Here is a 24,468-nt window from a genome sequence, read left to right on the forward strand (position 1 = left end):
CGATAAATATTAATCTTTGGTAGTAGGTCTATTCATGGTGAATGAATTTCTCATAAAAGACAGGCGACAAACATATCTCAGTAATTGAAATAAATAGATTTGTTGTGCTACACTTTTACTGCTTAACCACTCAAAATTCTAAATTATGCGTATTTTCTATTTCTGTTGGTCATATTCCTATTATGTTTTACCACAGGAGACATTTTTAGGTGACACCAGTCGTAAAAATTGTCTACTCAGAGCAATAGCAGGTCTGTGCAGCTGTAAAAAGAATTAGGAGGAACATTGACGTTAATAAAACTCTAATTAAAAAGTACATATGTTTTATTTTTTTAATAAAATCTGTATAAAACAATAACATGTAACTTTATTTAAAGTGTAATGTGTTCCACTCGTCTATAGTATTGTTATTGTTTGTAATGTCATGTTTGGCTTTGTCTGTCAAACGTTATAGCCTATCTGTCTGTAGGAGTCCAGTCTTGGAAGTATATGTGAATATATTTTATAACTTTGTCATTACAATGCACTACATATTATATAACAGTCAGCATATACTACAGTTACATTACAAAGAAGAGCCAAGAAGTGATGTCTCGTAATTAACAGAAAAATAATTAAAAACATATACAGAATGTAATAAGAAATGGGAGGTAAAATCTTTGGTATTTTATGTAGAGTCAATATGTGTACTTCTACTGGTCAAAGTACATGTGCTACTGGTCATTGTTTAGTGGTAACATTTGGTCATGAAATTGGTTTCTAATAAATACACATAATCTTTATTGTGTCACAATATCTCGTTCACTGTCGAAGTCAACATGAACCTCTATATTTCTCTATAGTTTGATTCAGAAACAGGTAACTCGTTAAACTTGTTGTAAGTAATCATAGACGTTGTTGCTGTTCGAGGCAATATCAAGACTAGATTTCAGAAAGTACACACAATTGGATTAGGTTTATAATATTTTATGAAGGCAGACTATAGTGACAAGATATACTGCTGTGGAATATATTTCCACAAAAATACTGATAAAAATTAAACTGAGCAGAGAGGACATTAGTTTTACCAAGCTCGAAGCTTGTATTTTCAAGTTTTACGTATGATATTTATATTAATAGTAGTAGTTATTAATATCATCTGATTTTGAGCAATAGTTGTAGGTCAACGTTTCTCAAACTTTATTGAAGTGGGGACAACTTTTTAAAGTCAGAACAGTTCCGCGGACTACCTTAGTCTTGTTCCCTTCGAAAGCATATTTTAATACCTGTATACTTATATTTTAAAATTGAATTAAAGTTCGGTACTTTGGTACTCTGTTATGAATTCGGGTGGACCCTGGCTGGGTTACAGGCCCGGCGCCAGATGTGCAGGGAAAAGATGTCGAGAAACACCACGTATATAGTGCTCTAAGGGGAGGCAGAGGTGAAATTTTCGAACAAAAATGAAGAAAAAATGAAAATTTGGTTTTTCCATTTTCATTATCTTTATTTTGATATTCCGATGTTAGTTTTTGATTTTGTGCCCTTAAAAGTATTAAATTAAAGCCAAGATAATTGTATTACTATATTACTCCCATAATAAACTAATACTTATCATTATTTATATATCTTCTCTGAACATATAAATAAAAGAAATATTGAAAATTTCTTACAATATGGTGCATGCAGCATTTTATATCAAACGATATAAAGTTTTATAAAATTATTAATATTTACAGAACTATTGTACTTAGAACGTTGAAACTTGGATGTCCATTACTAATAACATACTTAGTATCCATGATAAATTTCAAACAAATCGGATACATTTTGTGGATTTTGAAAAATTCATCTCTGTCTACCCTTAATCCCTCTTTTGTTGCTGAGAGTAGAGTGGGAAGTCGATAGACGGGTAGGGCAATAAATTTCATAAAATATCTGTATTGGGAGAAAGAGTGAAATTCGATTGCCATGTATCATTTCCAAACTCTGAGATTTTAAGCTATAGTGTGATACGCAATTCCATCGAATTTTATTTTTTCTTCTGTCTTTTTTTGAAGGGCCACAAGGGCAGACCTCGAAGACCATAGTTTGAGAAACGCTGTAATGTAGATTACTAGTTACGAATAAAGGAAGAAATATATTTATCCCCCAATTAGTATTTAAAATAGCTTTTTTAAACTATAATTTATAACATTCTTTGAGTATTATTCATACAATAATTTACGTTCTCTGTAAACGAATTGAAGATATTAATATGGAAGGCTCATTTAAATTGCGCTATTAATATATATTAAACAACTCTTCGTTACATTAATTAGAAAGAACGAAAAAATATATTTTCTGAATATTATTTTTACTAGTTAATTTCTGCGAAGTTTTTGAAGAATTGGAGTTGTGACGCGGGGCCTAACAGCAGTTTGTGAACTCGTTGGTCGCTGATGCATGTCCTTCAGTGCTTAGTCACGAAGTTGGGTTTACGACGTCGAAATGCATAGCAACGTTAAGTCATGTCTATATTCGATAGGTTGAAATTAAACAAAAAAATAAATATTATTGGGAAATATTTTAAAAATAAATTATGTTAGATAATAATTATCTGTACAAAATAATTGAGTATTTCTGGTACTGTTGGCACTTTTTGGACATCCGTCCAGTGCGTCGGCTTCAAATATGGCGCCTTCTCCTTCCCAACACCGTCCGATGTCCAACTGCTATGTTCACTCCATTTATAACACCCATGGAACTAAGTAATCTGGAAAAGAAAATATTCACTGTTGTAATAAACGTTTTGTACTGTGAGACAGTTCCTCGTATAGGATAAGGAGATTTTCATTAGATTAGTATTTCGTGTTAATATTCTTATATGGATAGGATGCGCGGACGTGTAAGTAAGTTTCAGAATGTGAGGCGGAAGTAACAGGTGGACAGGAAGGCCGAAGCGACGCTACGCTGACAGGAAACATGTGTCCAGGCGTGGAGTTGACTGATGAGGGAATGTATGGACTTTGCCTGCAGGTGGTCAGTAAGATGACGCCAAGCCAGGTTCCAAAAGAGATGATCTGGTATATGTCAGAGAATTGTCAGGACGCCGGAAGTAAGGGGATGTTCTAGTTAACGAACAATTTTTGAAGAGCGCGTCTTAAGTGACGTAAGTGTAATCATGGCCAATCAGGATTCTTAATAGAGCCACGTGATATATAGATAGGAGGGCGAAATTGTATGTTTGGTGGTTGAAAGTAGAGGATAGATTTGGCAGATAGACAGAAGGCAGATAGACAGCGTTCGGAGAGGTCGCACTCCACATATTCTCGGCGTACCTAACTCTGAAGGATAACAATTTACGGACTTAGAATTTTTCAGTGGGTTTAGTAAGAAGTCGTGTGTTGTATCATTATTATAAGCCTGAATTCTTTTCTCATCATTATTATTACATTCGGAATAAATTGTCATCAAGTTATCAACTCTCCGTTATATTACTGGTGTTTTATAGTACAAAATATATAATTACGTGAACTCAGAAATTAGTCTACCAACTTGTAGGAAGTGAGAGCAGTAAATTATACACTTGGACGCGCATTTCTGCTAATCTGAAACGAACATTTAATAATAATAAACGTTTTCATAGTTCTTACCAACAACTTCTGGTGTGCGCCTACGTCATTTCAATCTACGAGCACGTCTCCCAAACCCCATGTCCCGACCGTTTTTGCAGCTGACCTGGGAATCTCATACCTCTACCGGAGTAATCTGGAGGAGGCTGGTGCCCAAATTAATTAGTGTACATCTTTAATTACTGACATCAACGTGCCATCCTTGAGATACTTTCCATATACGACGGAGCTGGCAGCCGAGGGCAAGAAAAGGCGTCGTGGGCAACTACGACGACGACCGACAACCGCCGCAGATATGGCAACCCCAACGACGACCGACCGCTTCAACGGTGCCACTATTAAAATAGTTTTACAGAATTTCAGGCTTTAGAAGTAATATTACTGCTACATTCGAATTGAGATTAATGGTTTGAACGAAGTTTGTGATATATTTTAAAGTAATGTCGACGGAGATAACATGACTCATTAAGAATAACTTAGGCCCAACAGAAAATTTATATTTGAATTTTTATATCTCCCATAAAATGTGGTATATCTTAGTTGTTTCAACTGTACTGTGTAAATCAGGCCTGCACAAGGTTTGCGCTCTCCGAGCCGGCTCACAGCTCATGAGCGGAATGCAGATATTAGCTGCGCTCTGTATAGGGTGGACTGGAAGAAGGGGTGATCTCGTACAAAATAAACACAAAAGGAAATACTATTACGAGTGTTTATGAAATGCATTCCCGTTCAGTGTTTGCAAAACTATCTTGGACTATTATTAATTAATAAAGAAATATTTATTTTACAGAAATAATAGATATTCTATAGCTACTTTAATGTACAATATCATTTTGTTACATTTTTATTTATCAGTACATCAAAACGAGGTTTTATGCTGTTGGCAGCTGAAAGGAACAATAGCCTACTGATCGTAATGAAACATCAGTTACAGATGTTCGATGTCTGCCTTTGTTAAAGTTGATTATAGAAAACAGTTGCTCACAAATATAAATGTTGAGCCAAACATAGCAATCATTTCCACAGCCAGCCTGTGTAGTCGTGGATATTATTGCTAATGTTTAGTCTTGTAAAACTCAACCAGACTAGTAATATTATTGAAACGATCTTTAGCCCTCAGGTCACATTGAAGATCAATAAGTTCGAGCTGTAAATCGTTAAATGTTAAATGTTACGTTCCGTCTTTTAGATTCCTCCATACTGTACTGTAACAGTAGCTAAGCAACGTGAAACAGTTACTGAGGATAGGCCTACACACTGCACTCCACTAGATAACTGAGTTGTCGTTTCCCTCTTCTCTACTTATAGCAAGCCTATGTCATTCTGACGTATCTTTCTCTCCGTTTCGGCGAGTGGTAAACACAGCTCTCCCGCTCCGAACGAGCGCGCGCGCTCGTTGAGCGCTGTTTGTGCAGGTATGGTGTAAATGGTAGTTTCAGCCAGTAAAAGAGTTTGACCAAGTATTTTCAGAACTGACCTGTAGGCAGCAGCACTATTATAAGTGAATTTAACTGTATGGTAGCATGAAAAATATTGTGGAAGCATTTATATGGTGAAACGGTATTTTCAGCAGTAAACGGATGGCATATACCAAGCAAATTGGTAGGCCTACATAATATTGACAAAGTAATTTAAATTTGAAATTTAATACATTATTTGCCGTATTGATTATACTGTATTTTGAAAAATAAGAAAGACTGACCAGATACAGATGTGCCAGGATCTAGATCATATTCAAATTATTCACATGAGAAACTAAACCAACGCTTAGAAGATGTCAGAAATTGCGTGGAAACAAAGGGCATTAGCTGAATATTATGGTATTACACGTAGAGCCATAAAAGTAAACTCAAAGGCAACTTTAATGCAAAACCAGGCTGACCAACAATATTCATAGATGAAGAAGAGGATGTATTTGCCAAACGTATCGAAAAGAAGGCAGAATTTGGATTTCCAATGGGCGAACACTTTCTACGAACGACAATGAAGAGCTATCTTGAGAAAACGGGACGCACAGTGACTAATTTAAAAAAGAATATGCCTGGGCAAAACTTTTGTCTAAAACGTCATCCTAACTTGTCAGTCAGATTATGGAGCAATATTAAAAGGGATCATGCAACCACTGACGAAGAGATTACTTACTTACTTAGTTACTTACTTACTTACAAATGGCTTTTAAGGAACCCGAAGGTTCATTGTGGCCCTCACATAAGCCTGCCATCGGTCCCGATCCTGAGCAAGATTAATCCAGTCTCTATCATATCCCACCTCCCTCAAATCCATTTTAATATTATCCTCCCATCTACGTCTTGGCCTTCCCAAAGGTCTTTTTCCCTCCGATCTCCCAACTAACACTCTATATTTATTTCTGGACTCGCCCATACATGCTACATGCCCTGTCCATCTCAACCGTCTGGATTTAATGTTCCTAATTATTATGTCAAGTAAAGAATACAATGCGTGCAATTCTGCGTTGTGTAACTTTCTCCATTCTCCTGTAACTTCATACCTCTTTCATCACTTATTTCATGATGCTCTATCAGTTCTGATGCTATTTAGCTTCGGCGAATTTGGTGACAGCAAGTGTGAGAATTCTCCATGCGATTACCTGATATTCGCATTGCAATTCGTGGAAACTCCAAAAACCAACCCGAGCGGGATTCAAACCCAAGCCAGATTGGAGTCTCTGATAATGAGTTCATGTCTAAGCTAGACTGTTATGTTATCAGACTAGTAGGTTGGACTTACATCTAGGAAGCCTGCTGGTACCCGCGGTACGCCAGCTGCTGGGCGTCCACGGCACTTCGGCCCCAGCCTCCGTGACCGCCGCTGCCACTTCCTCCGTAACCACCGACGTCTCCGCCGCCACCGAATCCGCCGCCGCCGCCGGAGGAGTAGGACTCGTGGTGACTGCTCGTGTGGTGCGGGTGGCTCACGATCTCGTACGTGACTGTCTTCTGGTTGGACAGCAGCTTCTTGAGCCCGATGATGGCTGAGATGACGAGCGCTATCTTGCCGATCAGCAGGGCTTTACCAGCGATGAGAGCGATGGCTCCCAGGAACAACGGGATGAGAGCGGCGGCCTTCAGCTTCAGCGCCAGCAGCAGGGGCAGGAGCATCTTTACCTTCTCTGCACAAAAAATAAATAATATATCAATGGCCGATTGAAGCTCTAAACCCCTGTTGTATAAAAGTCACTATGGGATATTTTTAACTCAACATTGGGAAATAACTAGAAGTTGTTTCTAAAGGCATACAGACTATGAAGTACGTACAAAATTAACTTATGAACATGTAAACGGTTCACCTCCCCGGAGTAACGGTTAGCATGTCTGACTACAAAACAAACGGACCCGGGTCAAATCCTGATTGATAAAAGTTACCTGGTTAAGGTTTTTTCCTAGGTTTATCCTTCAACACATTAAGAGCAAGGCTATTAAATATTTTCACTTCCATTATAACGCACTCCTTTTTGATAGCACGATAGACTGTCGATGGAATATGAAAGTCATTTTTAACGCGTATTTATGCTATGAACTGTTGAATTAGTTACAAAGTTTTCACGATTACATACGAGGAAGATTATTATTGAAAAAAATATACTGACAATCCATGGGCATTATTTACATCATGCACCCTTACGGCGTCTAAGAAGGAGTTTACGTTTGCCGACCTAGTTTAATTCTTATTATATAGAGTTTTTCAGAAATAAGAGGTAATTTTAATTACTCATATTTTCTTAAAATTCTTCAAAATCTTAAAAATTCTGGCACTTTCGTATTACAAAAAAAAAAAGGCATTTTTTTGGATCACCATCCGTTGTCATAACTTCATTTTAAGTGTTGTCTGCGTCCACAGTTTTGTTCTTGTATCAGTAACAACCTATCTTCAATGCTGTATACGACTGCTCTGAGTTCTGGAATATCTGCCGCAGTGTGTGTGCGATAAAATCTTTCAACTCATCAATTATTGTCGTAGGTTTGCTCAAGAACAGTCTTTCCTTTAGATAGTCTTATAACCCATAATCTGCTAGGTTAATGTCTGGCGATCTTGCTGGCCAAGTTATAGGAAAGTGCCTAGTGATAACACGACCATCAGACACAAAAAACTCGTAATGTTTACACAATTACATTTCTTGTGTAATAAATAGAGGCCTGCGTGTGCTTTCCTAAGGCACTAACCAACCCGCAACAGTGTTGGTATGTACGGATTATAGCGCGATGTACACACTTCAGATCTGATGTTCAGAGAACATGTCAAAACAAAACAAAGACGGTTGAAATTGAGTGCTCCAATAGAAGAATTTGGTAACGTATTTTATCAGAAAAAAGGAGAAATTTTTATTTTGAAACATTTAAAATGTTTACAGTCACTCATTGTAATGCATAGAGACTCGTAAAACAAGTGGTCGGTGTAAATAATTTTTGTTTTCACTGTGATTTTTTCTATTATTGTCATTTCCACCATTTATTTGTGTACTTATTTATAGATGAGTAGACCTACATACATAGGCTGTGCTCACTTACAACGTTCACGTGTGAAACAAGTACGTCTATTCATAATTAATTTCTGTAATCTGGCAAAAATCCACAAACGATTAGGGAAAACACGGGAATTTTACTGGAAGCAAGTAAAGAGATAGGTTTGGAAGTAAATCCCGAAAAGACAAAGTATATGATTATGTCTCGTAACCAGAATATTGTACGAAATGGAAATATAAAAATTGGAAATTTATCTTTTAAAGAGGTGAAGAAGTTCAAATATCTGGGAGCAACAGTAACAAATATAAATTATACTCGGGAGGAAATTAAACACAGAATAAATATGGGAAATGCCTGTTATTATTCGGTTGAGAAACTTTTATCATCCAGTCTGCTGTCGAAAAATCTGAAAGTTAGAATTTATAAAACAGTTATATTACCGGTTGTTCTTTATGGTTGTGAACCTTGGACTCTCACTTTGAGAGAGGAACAGAGATTAAGGGTGTTTGAGAATAAGGTGCTTAGGAAAATATTTGGGGCTAAAAGGGATGAAGTTACAGGAGAATGGAGAAAGTTACACAACACAGAACTGCACGCATTGTATTCTTCATCTGACATAATTAGGAACATTAAATCCAGACGTTTGAGATGGGCAGGGCATGTAGCACGTATGGGCGAATCCAGAAAGCATATAGAGTGTTAGTTGGGAGGCCGGAGGGAAAAAGACCTTTAGGGAGGCCGAGATGTAGATGGGAAGATAATATTAAAATGGATTTGAGGGAGGTGGGATATGATGATAGAGAATGGATTAATTTTGCTCAGGATAGGGACCAATGGCGGGCTTATGTGAGGGCGGCAATGAACCTCCGGGTTCCTTAAAAGCCAGTAAGTAAGTAAGTAAGTAAGTACAGTAAGTAAGTAAGTAATCTGGCATTAGTGACGGTAGTACATGGAGACAAGGGAAGCTACAAACACTTTTAAATGAACAAAGTTGAAACATAAGGGCCGAAATAAATTTTATTTATTTCAATATTAACTTTTTTAATTGTGAAAATTCAAATTTCAGTTCTCTCAATAAATTGATAAAATATATATTTATTTAATAAATGAAACTTAAATGTTCAAAACTCAGTAAATAGTAGGTGAAAAATGATGAGTTTGTTATTAAATTCACGTGACTGTATATTATTTTGTACGTGAGCAATGTTCTTATTCTTCAATGCCTATACAGGTAGGCACAAGAATAAGCAGATGTAAGTAAATACGCGAAGCTTCCCATTAAACATTCTCATGGAAAGAGTGTGTTCAATTAATACCGTTTTGTACAAGTAAAATTCTTCTTTCCTCTTAATATGTGACAAACCTAATAGGGAAACTTATGTAATGAATATATAATTTTATGATTATGCATATAAATCTGATTAATACTTTACCTCTATTCAGGATGAAGTTCTACTGAGTATAAAGTAGAATTACCAACACTGTATGGCTTAGCCTGGGATTGTTTCAGAATATACATATAATTTCCGGAATTCAGAACCTGTATTTTGATTTTTTTTTCTTACGTCTTTCGCAATTTTTATTATAAGTATGTAGATATCTGACTAAAAATAACATGTTAATGCATCTGGCAACGAAAGTGACTAAGGCTTTCCATGTTACTTGGTAACCAATGCATTTAAGTTAGCTCTTGTAGACGATAACTTCTGATTAGTTATAGATTTAATGGGTCTAGGCGTGTTCTGATACGCAAATTGTATACAATCTTTGGGATGGAATCTTAGCAATAAAGAAATCGCTACAACTCGATTTTGGCGGTTTATTATTCAGACGGCAGTGGTAGAATCACTGTAGCCAACATATCGCCCTAAAATCTCGTAGCTAAATCTCTCCAAAGTTTGTTTAAAAAAATCCCCAGAAATGTCGCTAAAAGTTAATAGTAAATATCACAAAATAAAAATAAGAAAAACATACATATATACGGAGAAAATAGTAATATACGTTACAAGAGCGGTATGTTGATGTTTTCATGTTCGAGGAAAAGATTGAAAAAGCGAAACGTAGTTGAGCTTTTTTAATTTCCGAGAACATGAAAACAAACATACCGCTCGTGTATCGTACATTATTTTGTGCGAAGATTGTTTATTACATACCTGAAAGACGAATTTATAATTAGTTGCAATGAAATCTCCATGTTGGCTTCTGTTTAATGACGCCAACTTCGGAACACCAAAATCTCTATCTTCAACATTGTTACTGTAAAATGTTTTCTGTGTTTACTATACTCCAGCAGGCCGTGATATACGTCTGTCTTTTTTTCCCCCAGTCTATAAATGCGAACTTAAAACAAACGGTAAGGTTATGTAATGATTTATTTTTCATTTTAATATTTTAACAATATCATTTATATAACATATTGCAGTAATAACATCGGCATCTGGAATCTCGTTGATTTTTTCACGGCTTCCTTAATGTTACTTGTATCAGGAATGCAATAAGTTTCGTGGAGTAGTAGACTTTACTTAATTTTTGCAAATATTTAAAAACAATAATTAACATAATTTAGGTGATATTGCAGTGGTAAGTTTCCAATTTATAATTATTAGTGTGTTAAACGTCTCTAAAAATAATATGTTAAAAGCCTAAAGCAGTAAAATGAATATCGCGCTTAAGCGGTAAGAAGAGGGAAATTGTTATGTGTGTTAGGTTGGGAATACTGAATGTGGTATTTCACACTTACCGCGTATTGGTTCTGTGCGGAAAACAAGCAAATATGCACGATCTCGCACAAATATAATTTCCTCGTCGTCACCCTCTTCTGCGGAGTTTGGTTATGTTGTTGACGGCTGTGAGATTGAGGTGGAAGGTGTGGGAGCAGCCGGTTGTGAATACATTGCACTTGAGCTAATCATTGACACTAGACTTTCAGGCAAATTGTATCACTTTTTAAATCTTATCTATACTAATAATAAATCTGTAGCCGAAATGTTTCTGGTAATTTTCGATTTTCCAAAAATAATTGGTCCTTACATATATAATTAAGCACCCGGAAACCGAAAATCGCTTTTTTGAAATTTTTGTTTGTATGTCTGTCTGTCCATCTATCTGGATGTTTGTTAACTTTTCACGCGATAATGACTGACCGGATTTCGATGAAAATTGGAATATAAATTAAGTTCGTTGTAACTTAGATTTCAGGCTATATGGCATTCAAAATACATTATTTAAAAGGGGGGTTATAAGGGGACCTGAATTAAATAAATCGAAATATCTCGCTTATTATTGATTTTTGTGAAAAATGTTACATAACAGACGTTTCTTTAAAATCATTTCCGATAAGTTTTATTCATTGAAAAATTTTTATAGGACTGATATTTAATGAGATAAATGAGTTTTAAAATTAAAATAACTGCCATCTAAGGCGGTTTAATGAAATAAAAAACAAATAACTTCGTCTATAAGGGACCTTCGACAGCAACAATCGAAAGCTATGAAAGATAGCCTACACAGAATGTTTCTGTGTTTGTATGAAGTAATATCGGTAGCTAAATTAACCGATTTGTATAATTAATTATTATTTCACCATTGGAAAATGTAGTTTCTCTAGATGGACATAATGCTATAATGTTATTGCAGTAACATCTGAGTGAATTGAGGACAGGTAAGATTAAAATAGCTTCTTATGCACAGAAAACTCGATAGGCTATTCTGTATATTCGTTTCCTGTATTTCTTAAAATAATGTTTATGAACACATTCATTTTAATCTCAGAGAATTAACGAACAACGAGAGTGTATTGTTTTAGTACGCAGTAATAGTATGTTAGCTTAGCATTCCATTATTTTGTAATCCAAATTTTAACTATGCTCAATTCAATCGTGTTAAAATACATAAAATATATATGCATTAAATGCAATGCAAACACATTTGGTAATGAGCCAAGCAGATTATGTTGCGCTGTTGTAAAAGTTGTTCCTCCTGAGATTCGAGAGCTCCCATAACAAATTAAAGACTTACTTATCGGAGTACATCCGTTATCAACACATTTTTATATAATATATAATATAATATAATGTAATATAATATAATATAATATAATATAATATAATATAATATAATATAATATAATATAATTTAAGTTATTTAAGTTATTTGAAGGGTTCAGAACCATAGTGGGCCAAGCGCCATTTACTGAATAGGTAGGAAACAATGGTTAAAATTAAGTTATTACCATAATTCAATGGAAACATACAGCAAGTAAAATAAAGCATACACATTGAATCTAAATGATGTCAATGTTCATTAAACTATGGTTGCATGTAATACAAATTAAGAAACATGTTAAAGGAATTGTCATCGCACCAAAGGAGTGCTCTCTGGACCACAATGATCGCATTTTAATTAGTTGGATGCAATTTAAATTAAGTAACATACTAAACGATTTATCCTTCTATCAAACACGAATGTTCCCTGGATCAAATGTCCTATTTTAATTATGTAATTACTTTATATTTATTTCTAACGGGTGCAGCGTAGCGCACGGGTACGGCTAGTATTAATGGTACATTATGCAACGAGCCTATAATGATAGTAATTAAGAAGGGAGTATGGATGTTTATGAAACGAGCTTCTTAATTACCATTATAGGCGAGTTTCATACGACTTTTTATGCTCGACCATATTTCTAGCTTGAAATTATTCATTTTATTTGTATCTAACTGACCTTGAGCAATACCTCGTAAATTGTGAGATGTGCGCAGACGCGAAAGTATTGATTTTTTTCCGAGGAACAGATGTCCACAATGACCTTGATAGCCTACAAGTACCTACAGAGTAAACTAAATATTAACTTTGATATAACATTGAAATTAAATTAGACATTGAAAAAGGAGATGACAAATTGAATTTATTGGAATATTATTTACAATTAACGCTAATTATTATAGTAACAGAACATAACCTTCTGCGACAGTATTGGATTTCCAGCCTCCGTGACTTTTCGCTAATTCTCTTTCGATTTCATATTCGAGAATAATCGATACTTTCGGTTTTATAACGGTACAAAGCTGACTTGTCATTGGCTGAACACCTGTAAGCTGTCTTGTCATTGGCTGAACACCTGTACTTTAATGAGTAGGTGTACTTTAATGACATGCATTAAAGGACTGCTACCAGGTGTATAATTACTACATTTCGGCATGGTCGAGCATAAAATATATTAAAATCAGCAAAAACTACAGTCTTATTTCCTTCACACGAACTGTCGGCACTCAATTGCCTCGGGTCGGTGGAAAATCTCCGCGTTGCGGGGAAGAACCAAGATTACATCAGCTACAGCTCACGGCTCGTCACGTGTCAATCGAAGTTGCCACCGTTTATCGGTGTTGGAATTGTAGCATTGAGAGAGAGACCTAACCCGTGAGAATCATTGCATTAGCTTCTTTCATCCCTGATTACTGATCACAAATATATGAGATCAGGGTTTTCACGTATGAATCATTAGACGACTCAGTCATGCACCGATGCCTCTTCTAAAACTAAGAAGCGCATGACTTCAGTTGAATGTTTTAACCTAAAGGAAAGAAGAAAGTTGAATATAAAAATCAGCTAGAAAAGTCGCTAATCGTATTTTACAAAATTTGTCGCCGAGACTGATTCAAAATTCCCTAGATTTAGCGACTTATCGCTAAATATGGCAACACTGGAAAGCATGGAAACATGTTCATCTGTTGTCCACACCTGTGGAGTAACGATTAGCGCGTCTGGCCGCGAAACCAGGTGGCGCGGGTTCGAATACCGGTCGGAATAAGTTACCTGGTTGAGGTTCTTGCGGGGTTTTCCCTCAACCCAACATGAGTAAATGCTGGGTAACTTTCGGTGCTGGACCTCGTACTCATTTCACAGATTCTGTCACTTTCATTTCATTCAGACGCTAAATAACCTGAGATGTTGATACAGCGTCGTAAAATAACCTACTTCATATGTTCATCTGTCTATAAACAAACATGGCGGTGCAATTATCGTTCGATGAACGTAAGTGGATACTGAAATGTTATTGGAAAGTGGAGAATGTTGTTGAGGTTCAACGACGTTGGAGAGTTGAATTTGGAACACAACCAACAACAAGGTTAAACAATCACAGGAATCCGAGACAAGTTTGAAGTCGACGGAACGGTGCAAGATGTGTTGAAAGGGCGGAAGAAAGAAAAGTTCAACCGATAACGAGAGTGTTAATGTAGTCATGCAGGCTTTTGCACAATCGCCAAAGAAGTCAATGAGGCAATGTTCTCGTGAGATTGGTATCAGTAAATCCAGTGTTCATCGAATTTTGCGAGCTCAAAAATGGAAGCCTTACGTTCCGAGACTTGTCCACGCACTAAATGAGGACGACCCAAAGATGGATAGGACGAAGAGGAAGTGCTGCGGATTTTTGCACCTCGATTTCCGGATTTAACCCCTCCAGACTTCTGCCTGTGGGTGGCTCTAAAGCACATAGTGTACGCCACAAACCCACAAACACTGAATGAATTGAGAGTTCAGATTGAACATGCCTGTAATGATATTCCATTAGCAACAATGCAGTTGGTATGTCGCTCTGTTGTACGTCGATGTTGAGAGTGTACTGTGGATAGGAAGGGGGCCATTTTGAACATGTACGGGTTTAACCGCAAAAATCGTAATTCTGTCTCTTCTTGTTGCTGTGCAGTAGTGTTTCAAAATATGTATACATTCATTTGGGACACCCTGTATAGTTTTACATCGGGGAAATTGAAAGTTTCAATTAGTGTTGTCAGATTGTGTTTCGATAAATTCCTTCGTGATAGATTGCAATTTCCCTTTCATTAATAACCTTTTCCTCAACCTGTCCTATGTACTGTCAGAAATAATTGCACGCTGTTTACAACTTCATTTAATTTCACTAGTGGTACATAAAATGAAAGCCACTCGACTCCCTGTCTCTAATGACAGGGCCATGCAATCACAATATGGGGGGGAGATATAATGTTCTGCATCTACGACCTCGGTAATTCCCTAAATATCCCATTCCCACTGAAGTCACTGTTTAAGAGAATAAAAGACCGATGAAAATCGTGATAAACGAACCAATTTGCATTATCAGTAAGGACAGGTTATGAATCTGGAAATCTCATATACTTTGACTCAAGCAACGACTTCAGTGGGTTATTCCTTCTTCTTGATCATCTCCTCGGACCAACTCCATTCAGTAATTATTTGACACAGTCGAACAATATTCAATATTCATAATTCTAGAATCTGGTTAGAAAATGCTAAGAATTAACGACAAATGAAATATTGCGAAATGAAACTGGAAAAATTGTCAGAACTGTTAAAAATTCCATCTCTGACACAAATTTTTCCTTTTTCCCTCAAGTCATCAGATTTCCCCGGAATGTGGGAAATTTTCCTCCATCTGACATCACTGGTTTGGATTGTGTTCAGTACATTGAGGAGATTGCATACATTCTATGCGATGTATGAAGAGCACCTTTCATCGTACGAGAATCTTATACAGAATGTTAAAAAAAAAGTATCCAATATTTTAGAAGGTGTTAGTATGGATCAAAACAAGAAAAAATGTCTAATAAACATGGGTTCTACAACACATACTTTCTGAGATCTGAACACTTGTTCATAAGATGTGCTCAATGTAACGTCCATTCATGGCAATGCATTCCTCTGCCCTTCAGCGTAAGGAATCGCGCACTCTTTGAAATTGATCTGGTTGTTCTTGATAACCAAAAGTCTAGCGGATTTAGATTTGAGGAACGAGCAGGCCAAGGTGTGGGGCCTCCCTAACCAATCCAGCGGTCCTGAAATGTCAGCGTCAGGTGTTCACGCTCATTGCGGAAAAAATGTCCTGGTGTGCCATCATGCATGAACCACATCTGTAGTCTTTGCTGACATGGCACATACTCCAGCAAGGTAGGCAATACTTTAATGTGAAAGTGTGATAACGAGTCCCAGTTAATCTCTGCGGTACCACGTATGGCCCTTAATCTATTTCCAAGAACGCCTGCCCATACTTTGATTGAGAATCGGTGCTGATGTCTTCCTTCTTCAAGTGCATGTGAATTTTCATCAGCTCACAGGCTGATTACGAAAATTTACAACACCATCTCTGCTGAACTCTGCTACTATCCGCAACCAAACTTTTCTTTTCAGTATTCCTTGCGACGTATCAGTATTCTGTGCCAGGGTGTCAACTACGGTATGATTATCTGATAGCCTGCTGTATTGTAGGGCAGAAAAATGCATTGCCATAAATGACGTCACACTGAGCACCTCCTATGAACAAGTGTTCAGATCTCAGAAAGTATGTGTTGTAGGACCCATGTTTACTAGATATTTTTTCTTCTTTGGATGCATACTATCACCTTCTACGTAAAATATTGGATAGTTTTTTCTTAACACCTGTATAAGATTCTCCTACGATGAAAAGTTCTCTTCGTAAATCGCATGGCTTTGTTTCTATATATAAAAAACAAAAATTTGGCGTCACAGTGAAACTCGTTTAGTGCGCAGGTGTTAACCTTAAACTTGAATTACGTCGTTAACTGGGAATTGTTAGTGTCATTGTAATAAACTTTATCAGCAAGAGATGTACACAACGACGTGAGACGATTTGTTAATATAATTTGTATATGATTTCAGTGAACTGTAGCAGGCAGATGCCTCGCTGACCTGCATACCTGTACCCATGTCATACGATACTTAATAATTCGAATGAATCCAACTTCCATAGTGGGAAATAGAAATTCCGTGGGAGCGGCAGTGGTATGACAGTGACCTACTAAACTGGTACAACAAACCTACACCAGATTTCCGGCATATCATGTTTTACAGTCGCTACATTTCTGTGGTCGTACGTCCATCCTTTCGAGAGAAACTTACTCCAAGTACACCAAGTTGTATCCCAGTCTTCGCTACACTACTCACACGTTTACCTTTCAAACCAATTTTCAATAAATTGTGGCGATGTAAGCCCATATTTAGTGGAACGTAACTTCTTGTGTTATTCTGTGTGGTTGCAGTAATCTTGTACTCTACGTAAATGGGCTGGAATTTTTCCAAAACAGTAATTCTCAACACAAGATGCAGGGATTCGTGACTCGTTGTAGCTTTATAGGAACAATCTACTAATTTCCTTACTTAAAAAACGTCGTGGTCAGCTGGTCGAATTACTATAGCGTAATACTATAATTAAACGTCGGAATGTTTCCGTTAGACTGCTTCGAACAATAATAGCTGATGTTTTGGGCTCGGCAGTAAATGAGGATGAAGAATGAACTATTTTCTGGACATTTTTATGGGAATTTAAATTACACAGTATCCAAGGACACAAAAAAGCATAGCTCCAATAAGAAACATATTTAATTAGAACTGTTAACATTTTCTGACATCTGCAAAGCTGCAATTGAGATGGTGGCTAGTAAAAAGTACATAGGCTTATGTGCCATTTTTTTTTCGTTTAAAATATCATACATACTTTTTTCCATAATCTCTTGAAATTTCTGTTTCAATCAACCAACTGTAGAGATCAGGGAAGTAGTTTGAATGAATTATTGCACAGCTGAGTTCTGCTGTAGAATGATCCTCCAAGACTGTCTCATGTTTATGAACTTATCATGTGACAAAATCAGTATAGAGAACATACAGTCTCAGCTGCTTCAGAAAAAAACAAGTTACTACTGATGTTGCAGATGGCATATAAGTTTTCGTATAGACTATTAACTTATTACGTTGTAACTATTTGCAAATGTTTCCAAAAATTGGTATTAATTTTAAAATTTAATAATACTGTATATTATCTCAATAAACATATTTTTGTTTTTACTGAGTCTTTAATTCCAGCGCTCGTTGGGCGGAAAAAGAGCATATGACACACTTTTTAAAACTCTTGTCCTTATTCAGTACTTTGTTGTCCTAGGAAATTAATTGACTATCCATACTTTACGACTGATTTACCTCGCATCAGTACAAGCTATATTACAATATGGCATTATAGGATGGGGTAGTGCTTTCAGTACCTTCTCATGCCAATAACACTGCTACAGAAAAGAATAATAATAACAATGTCTTAATAAGCCTCTTGATTATTCCTCAGAACTGTTGTATTCCGAATTTAAAGTATTTGATATCCATCAAATTTATAACAATGCCGTATTGAATTTTGTTTATAAAAATCGAAAAATATTTAATTTTTATTCACTTACTTACTTACTTACTTACTTACTTACAAATGGCTTTTAAGGAACCCGAAGGTTCATTGCCGCCCTCACATAAGCCCGCCAGCGGTCCCTATCCTGTGAAAGATTAATCCAGTCTCTATCATCATATCCTACCTTCCTCAAATCCATTTTAATATTATCCTCCCATCTACGTCTCGGCCTCCCTAAAGGTATTTTTCCCTCCGGTCTCCCAACTAACACTCTTTATGCATTTCTGGATTCGCCCATACGAGCTACATGCCCTGCCCATCTCAAACGTCTGGATTTTAAGTTCCTAATTATGTTAGGTGAAGAATACAATGCGTGCAGTTCTGTGTTGTGTAACTTTCTCCATTCTCCTGTAACTTCATCCCGCTTAGCCCCAAATATTTTCCTAAGCACCTTATTTTCAAACACCCTTAACCTATGTTCCTCTCTCAGAGTGAGAGTCCAAGTTTCACAACCGTATAGAAGAACCGGTAATATAACTGTTTTATAAATTCTAACTTTCAGATTTTTGGACAGCAGACTGGATGATAAGAGCTTCTCAACCGAATACTAACACGCATTTCCCATATTTATTCTGCGTTTAATTTCCTCCCGAGTGTCATTTATATTTGTTACTGTTGCTCCAAGATATTTGAATTTTTCCACCTCTTCGAAGGATAAATCTCCTTTTTTTATATTTCCATTTCGTGCAATATTCTGGTCACGAGACATAATCATAATCATAATCACATAAATATAAAACTAAAAGATCAGACAACATATTCCTGATTGAATCTAACTGTACCACAACTGTAGCTTAAGTTATAATCACAGTAGCAACTTCGGTCCAAGGCTCTATAATAAGATAACAGTTAAATTACCAAACGTTCAATTTGCTAATGATTCTTAATTCAAGAAATTAATAAAAAATTAATTGTTTAGGGAGAAATAAGATAGTTTCAATTACTATATTATCTGTCTTCTTCTTTTTCTTTTTTCACATTTTATTATATTAGTTAATAAAATATTTATGTTCAAATTTTTTGGAATGCCCCCAGAACACGAGCATGTAGCCTTTTTTTGGGGTGGTAGAGAGATTTATTTTATGTAAAAATATGTATATTTGTTCTAGCAATAAATTTATTATTACTATTATTATTATTATTATTATTATTATTATTATTATTAAAATAAATACATGTATTTAAAATCGAGGCATTAAACTTAATGCAATGAGGAAGGTTAGAAGTAATTCAAAATATGAGAATTATACTCACAAAAATAATAACTTTCACAAATAGAAAATTTCAAAGCTGTATATCTCAAAAGAATGTTTCAGTCTACGAGCTCCTCTTCCATCCTCCGCCTCAATTTTTATGTTCAATAGATTTCAATGTGGATACTATTGGTAGCACGGCAGCTGTGGAACTTGTATTTCACCTCTAACCAATTCTTTCTCAGCATATTAATAATGACGTTTTGAATCACATGGCAGATTCTCCTTCAAATCGTTGAGATCAGTCACAGGTGTTCTATACACTTCATCTTTACGAATCCTCGGAAGAAAAAGTGCAACGTTATTACATCTGGTGACCTTTGTGTTTGTGGCTAAGCTATGTCCTCATAACCTTTGCCAATTCATCGTCTTGGTAATTTATCATTCGGAAAATTGCGTACCTGCTTGCGAAAAGCTTTCTGTTTCCTTTTGGTATCCCAGGTCATTATTCCTCTACATTCAAGAATGCGATCGTGTCTTTGAAGTTTGAACTCCCTATGAAACCGGCACTCTACATTCTTAACAGGTTTTAGAATTAACAGTTTGTTTATTTTTTTATCTAGTTTGCACTCCATGGCAACCACATCATTATTATATAAATTGCAAGACATACACTATGAAACATCGATAGATTTATTTATGTTTTACGTACTGTTCTCCAACCAGGAGATCAACCATGAAAGGAATGTGCTTACTATTGCGTCATCTATTGGAACGAAATAGATAGATAATATTACCGTTATAACGTCAGTTTAAAAACCATGCGCTCTCCTGCATCTGTTATTTCCTGTATGGAGAGATTAAAAGACCAGGAGATTAACAGTGATCTAATTTTGTAACTAGGGTAGTATAAGTACGTGTGCATCAATGTTATTGTTTGTGCTGAGAGAGCTAGCCGATACAAATACGAGTACCCACGTGTGTGACCTTATGACATCTTATGACATCAACATTCATTCACAGCATTACCCCGTTTCGTCTCATTCCCCAAAGACTTTCTCGTACAGTACAGACCTACATGTTCAGTTATACCACTTTTATTATCCGTGTTTTCAGCTTGACACATTATATATAATAAACTAGATTGTCTTTTGTTCGGTAATAAATACAATTCAGTTTCCAAGATAACACCACTACTGGTTAAAAATCCAACAAATATTTTTCCTAGTTTAGCTGCTACGAGATATCTTTGAATAGTTTGAATTTAAAAGTCTGTGAAATTAATAGATTTAGTTGACTATCGAGCTGTGATTTTTTATGACTTTAAATCTCATTGATGCCAAAAAAATGTATCCGACGACTTCAAAATGTTTTTGTAGATGAAGAACCATTAGAAAGAATCGTGCATGATTAGTTTGTGTAATTCAAACTTGGGCAGCGGACATACTTAGATCAGTGACGATTTCCGCGAGAGTTGACATTCTACATGGACATTAGTTACCGTTTATACCCTTTTTCATGCGACTTAGTTAATGGGATTGCGACTTTTAACCGCCCAGATCAACACAAGCCATTCGCGCTTAAGCAAAGTAGCATACGAGTAGTTGGAACGTTAAGACTAGGTCGCTGTTAGTTGTGGTAAGTTAAATATTACTTACACCCATACAAAATATTGTAGCCAAGAAGAGGATGAAACTTATGAACTAAGTCTCGTGAAAAGGATTACAGTAAGAAACACAGTTACTGTGACAATAGACAGTCATAATGAATTAACGTGAATACTCAGAACATGGGAGGAGTGATAGTAGGAAGAAGAGGAATGAAATGCATAAGATTTGCTGTTTATAAGGAATATGACACTGGAGCTAAATGACAGCTGTGAGCAGTATGGAATGAAGATAAATGCAAATAAGACGAAGACCATGGTCATAGGGAGAAAAATAAAGAAGGTAAACCTGCGAATTCTAAATGAGTCAATAGAGCAAGTGAACAGCTTCAAATACTTGGGGAGTACTACTATAGGTATAAGATGCTATCAGGAAATCAAAAGGAGGATAGCAACAGCCAAGGAAGTTTTTACTGGAAAAAGGACCAAGTTCTGCGGACTTCTAGAGAAATAACCAAGGAAGAGATTAGTGAAGTGCTTTGTATGGAGTATGGAACAGAAACCTGTACATCAGGACGAAGTGATGAGAAGCCGGATAGAATAATTTGAAATGTGAATATGGTGAAAAACGGCACTGGTGAAATGAATAGATAGAATAACAAATGAAGTTGTGTTGGAAAGAGTTGGTGAAGAAAGAATGAAACTGATCAGGAAGAGAAAAAGAAACTTGTTGGGTCACTGGCTGAGAAAAAAAATGTCTGTTGACGGATGCACTGGAATGAATGGTGAACGGGAGAAGAGTTTGGGACAGAAGAAGATATCAGATAATAGACATTAACATATATGGATCATATGAGGAGACAAAGAGGATGGCAGAAAATAGGAAAGGTTGGAGAAAGCTGATTTTGCCTGCGAATTCTAAATGAGGCAATAGAGCAAGTGGACAGCTTCAATTACTTGGGGTGTAGGTATAAGCTGCTGGCAGGAAATCAAAAGGAGGATAGCAATATCCAAGGAAGCTTTTACTAAACAAAGGACCAAGATCTGCGGACCTCTGGAGAAATAACTAAGGAAGAGACTAGTGAAGAGCTTTGTGTGGAGTATGGAACTGGAACAGGAACATGTACATCACGACGAAGTGAAGAGAAGCCGGATAGAAGCATTTGAGATGTGAATATGGTGAAAAATGGCACTGTGTGAAATGAATAGATAGAATAAGAAATGAAGCTGTGTCGGAAAGAATTGGTGAAGAAAGAATGATGCTGAAACTGATCAGGAAGAGAAAAGGGAATTGTTGGGTGACTGGCTGAGAAGAAAATGCCTGCTGAAGGATGCACTGAAAGGAATGGCGAACGGGAGAAGAATTTGGGGCAGAAGGAGATATCAGACGATAGACGACATTAAGATATGTGGATCATATGAGGAGACAAAGAGGAAGGCAGAAAATAGGAAAGATTGGAGAAAGCTGAGTTTGCCTGCGAATTCTAAATGAGGCAATAGAGCAAGTGAACAGCTTCAATTGCTTGGGGTTTACTACTGTAGGTATAAGCTGCTGTAAGGAAATCAAAAGGAGGATAGCAACAGCCAAGGAAGCTTTTACTAGAAAAAGGACCAAGTTCTGCGGACTTCTGGAGAAATAACTAAGGAAGAGACTAGTGAAGTGCTTTGTGTGGAGTATGGAACAGAAACCTGTACATCACGACGAAGTGATGAGAAACCGGATAGACGAATTTGAAATGTGAATATGGTGAAACATGGCACTGTGTGAAATGAGTAGATAGAATAAGAAGTTAAGCTTTGTCGAAAAGAATTGGTGAAGAAAGAATGATGCTGAAACTGATCAGGAAGAGAAAAGGGAATTGTTGGGTGACTGATTGAGAAGAAAATGCCTGCTGAAGGATGCACTGAAAGGAATGGTGAACGGGAGAAGAATTTGAGGCAGAAGAAGATATCAGATGATAGACGACATTAAGATATATGGATCATATGAGGAGACAATGAGGAAGGCAGAAAATAGCAAAGATTGAAGAAAGCTGGGTTTTTGGCTTGAAACACCTGCCCTTGGGCAGAACACTGAATGAATGACTCAGTTATGAATGAAAACATCACTGTACTTCGTGAAATGTCGGTTTTACATTGAACTTGACACAACAGAATTCTCAGCTGCTGAATTGAAAGAGCGAGTGAAGTAGGGTGATTACTAGTTCCAGTCGTGCATAAATTGTCACGGTCACAACAGACGGATCAAGGCACAAAACGACGAGAGAAAGTGTGATGAAGCGGATTTTATTATTCCTGTAGAAGAATTTAACTACAGCCAGTGTTTACTTTCAATTTCTTTTCAGTGAAAGATAGCGCGTAACAAGCTATATAACCTTCGCTGAAGTACGTGCCGTGGGAACACCCAATTTTATGAAGGTTAGAAGTTAGAGGTTAGAGGTCGTGTTGTATAGAGAGATATATATTGCAGAAGGAAACTGCACCCAGCCGTGCTAAAGAAGGCGAAAGCTTTGTGATGCGCATAAAGAGATTTGTGTTCATGTCTGTAATATCCAGTAAGCTTGCCAGTTGTGGGTGGATCTTGCTGCGTTACAAATTAATATTCCTCTTGAGAACGTTTTCTTTAATATTAGATGAGAAGTGATAGGTAATATCAGGGTGATATTCTGGTAAGGTAAATTTGAGAATTCGCTATGGAATTACTGAACTTTGGCTTACAGTTAGGGAAAATCTCAGAAAAAACCAATAAGTAGCCTAAATGCTATAATCTTCATTCCATGCAAGTTGACTCCGCATGTAAACAAATTCACGTGTCTGAATTCCATCCTATTGTTACAATTAATTTTTGGTTTTTCGGATAAATCAGTTGAAGATTATAAATTTATTTTAAAGTTTTCAATCCTATGATTTAGTATAATTATTTGCAAAATTATTATTTGCTAATATATCTTACAGGAGAACGTTTTCGCCTATACGGCATCATCAGATATTCAGAATGTTACAACGAAATCTAAACGTAAGTCCAATAATGTGTTCAGAGTAATAAGCATAACAATGATTTGAATAATTAATAATGAGTTATATGTGAGAAATCCTCAATTTGACTAATTTGTGTTGTTTCGCCGACTTGCCGAAAGGTGAAATATAAAAATATAAATATGAATGTAAATTACGTAGAACTCATGTTACATTTTGTTAAATGTCACTATTATATATATATATATATATATATATATATATATATATAAATGGTTAAAATTGATAAAATATAAAATATTTGTATTTAATGTCGGTGTGAGACAGATTCTACGTGATGTTATGCTAATATTACTGATGTTAACGATTAAATGGTGTA

At 36.2% G+C, this 24,468-nt stretch overlaps 1 protein-coding gene across 1 annotated transcript in view; it reads right to left on the reverse strand.

Moving 5' to 3' along the window:
• Positions 1-306: 306 nt before the first annotated feature.
• Osi7 (Osiris 7) overlaps positions 307-24,468 on the reverse strand; it is a 45,188-nt gene continuing 21,026 nt past the window's right edge. The window contains exons 2-3 of the mRNA XM_069823205.1: positions 6,342-6,723; positions 307-2,734 (exon numbers count right to left, since the gene is read on the reverse strand). Coding sequence (XP_069679306.1) covers positions 6,344-6,723 — 380 coding nt within the window. The 3' untranslated portion in view covers positions 307-2,734; positions 6,342-6,343. The remainder of the gene's footprint in view (positions 2,735-6,341; positions 6,724-24,468) is intronic.

Source organism: Periplaneta americana, chromosome 4 (genome assembly GCF_040183065.1).
Source record: "Periplaneta americana isolate PAMFEO1 chromosome 4, P.americana_PAMFEO1_priV1, whole genome shotgun sequence".
In the NCBI taxonomy this organism is placed as follows: domain Eukaryota; kingdom Metazoa; phylum Arthropoda; class Insecta; order Blattodea; family Blattidae; genus Periplaneta; species Periplaneta americana.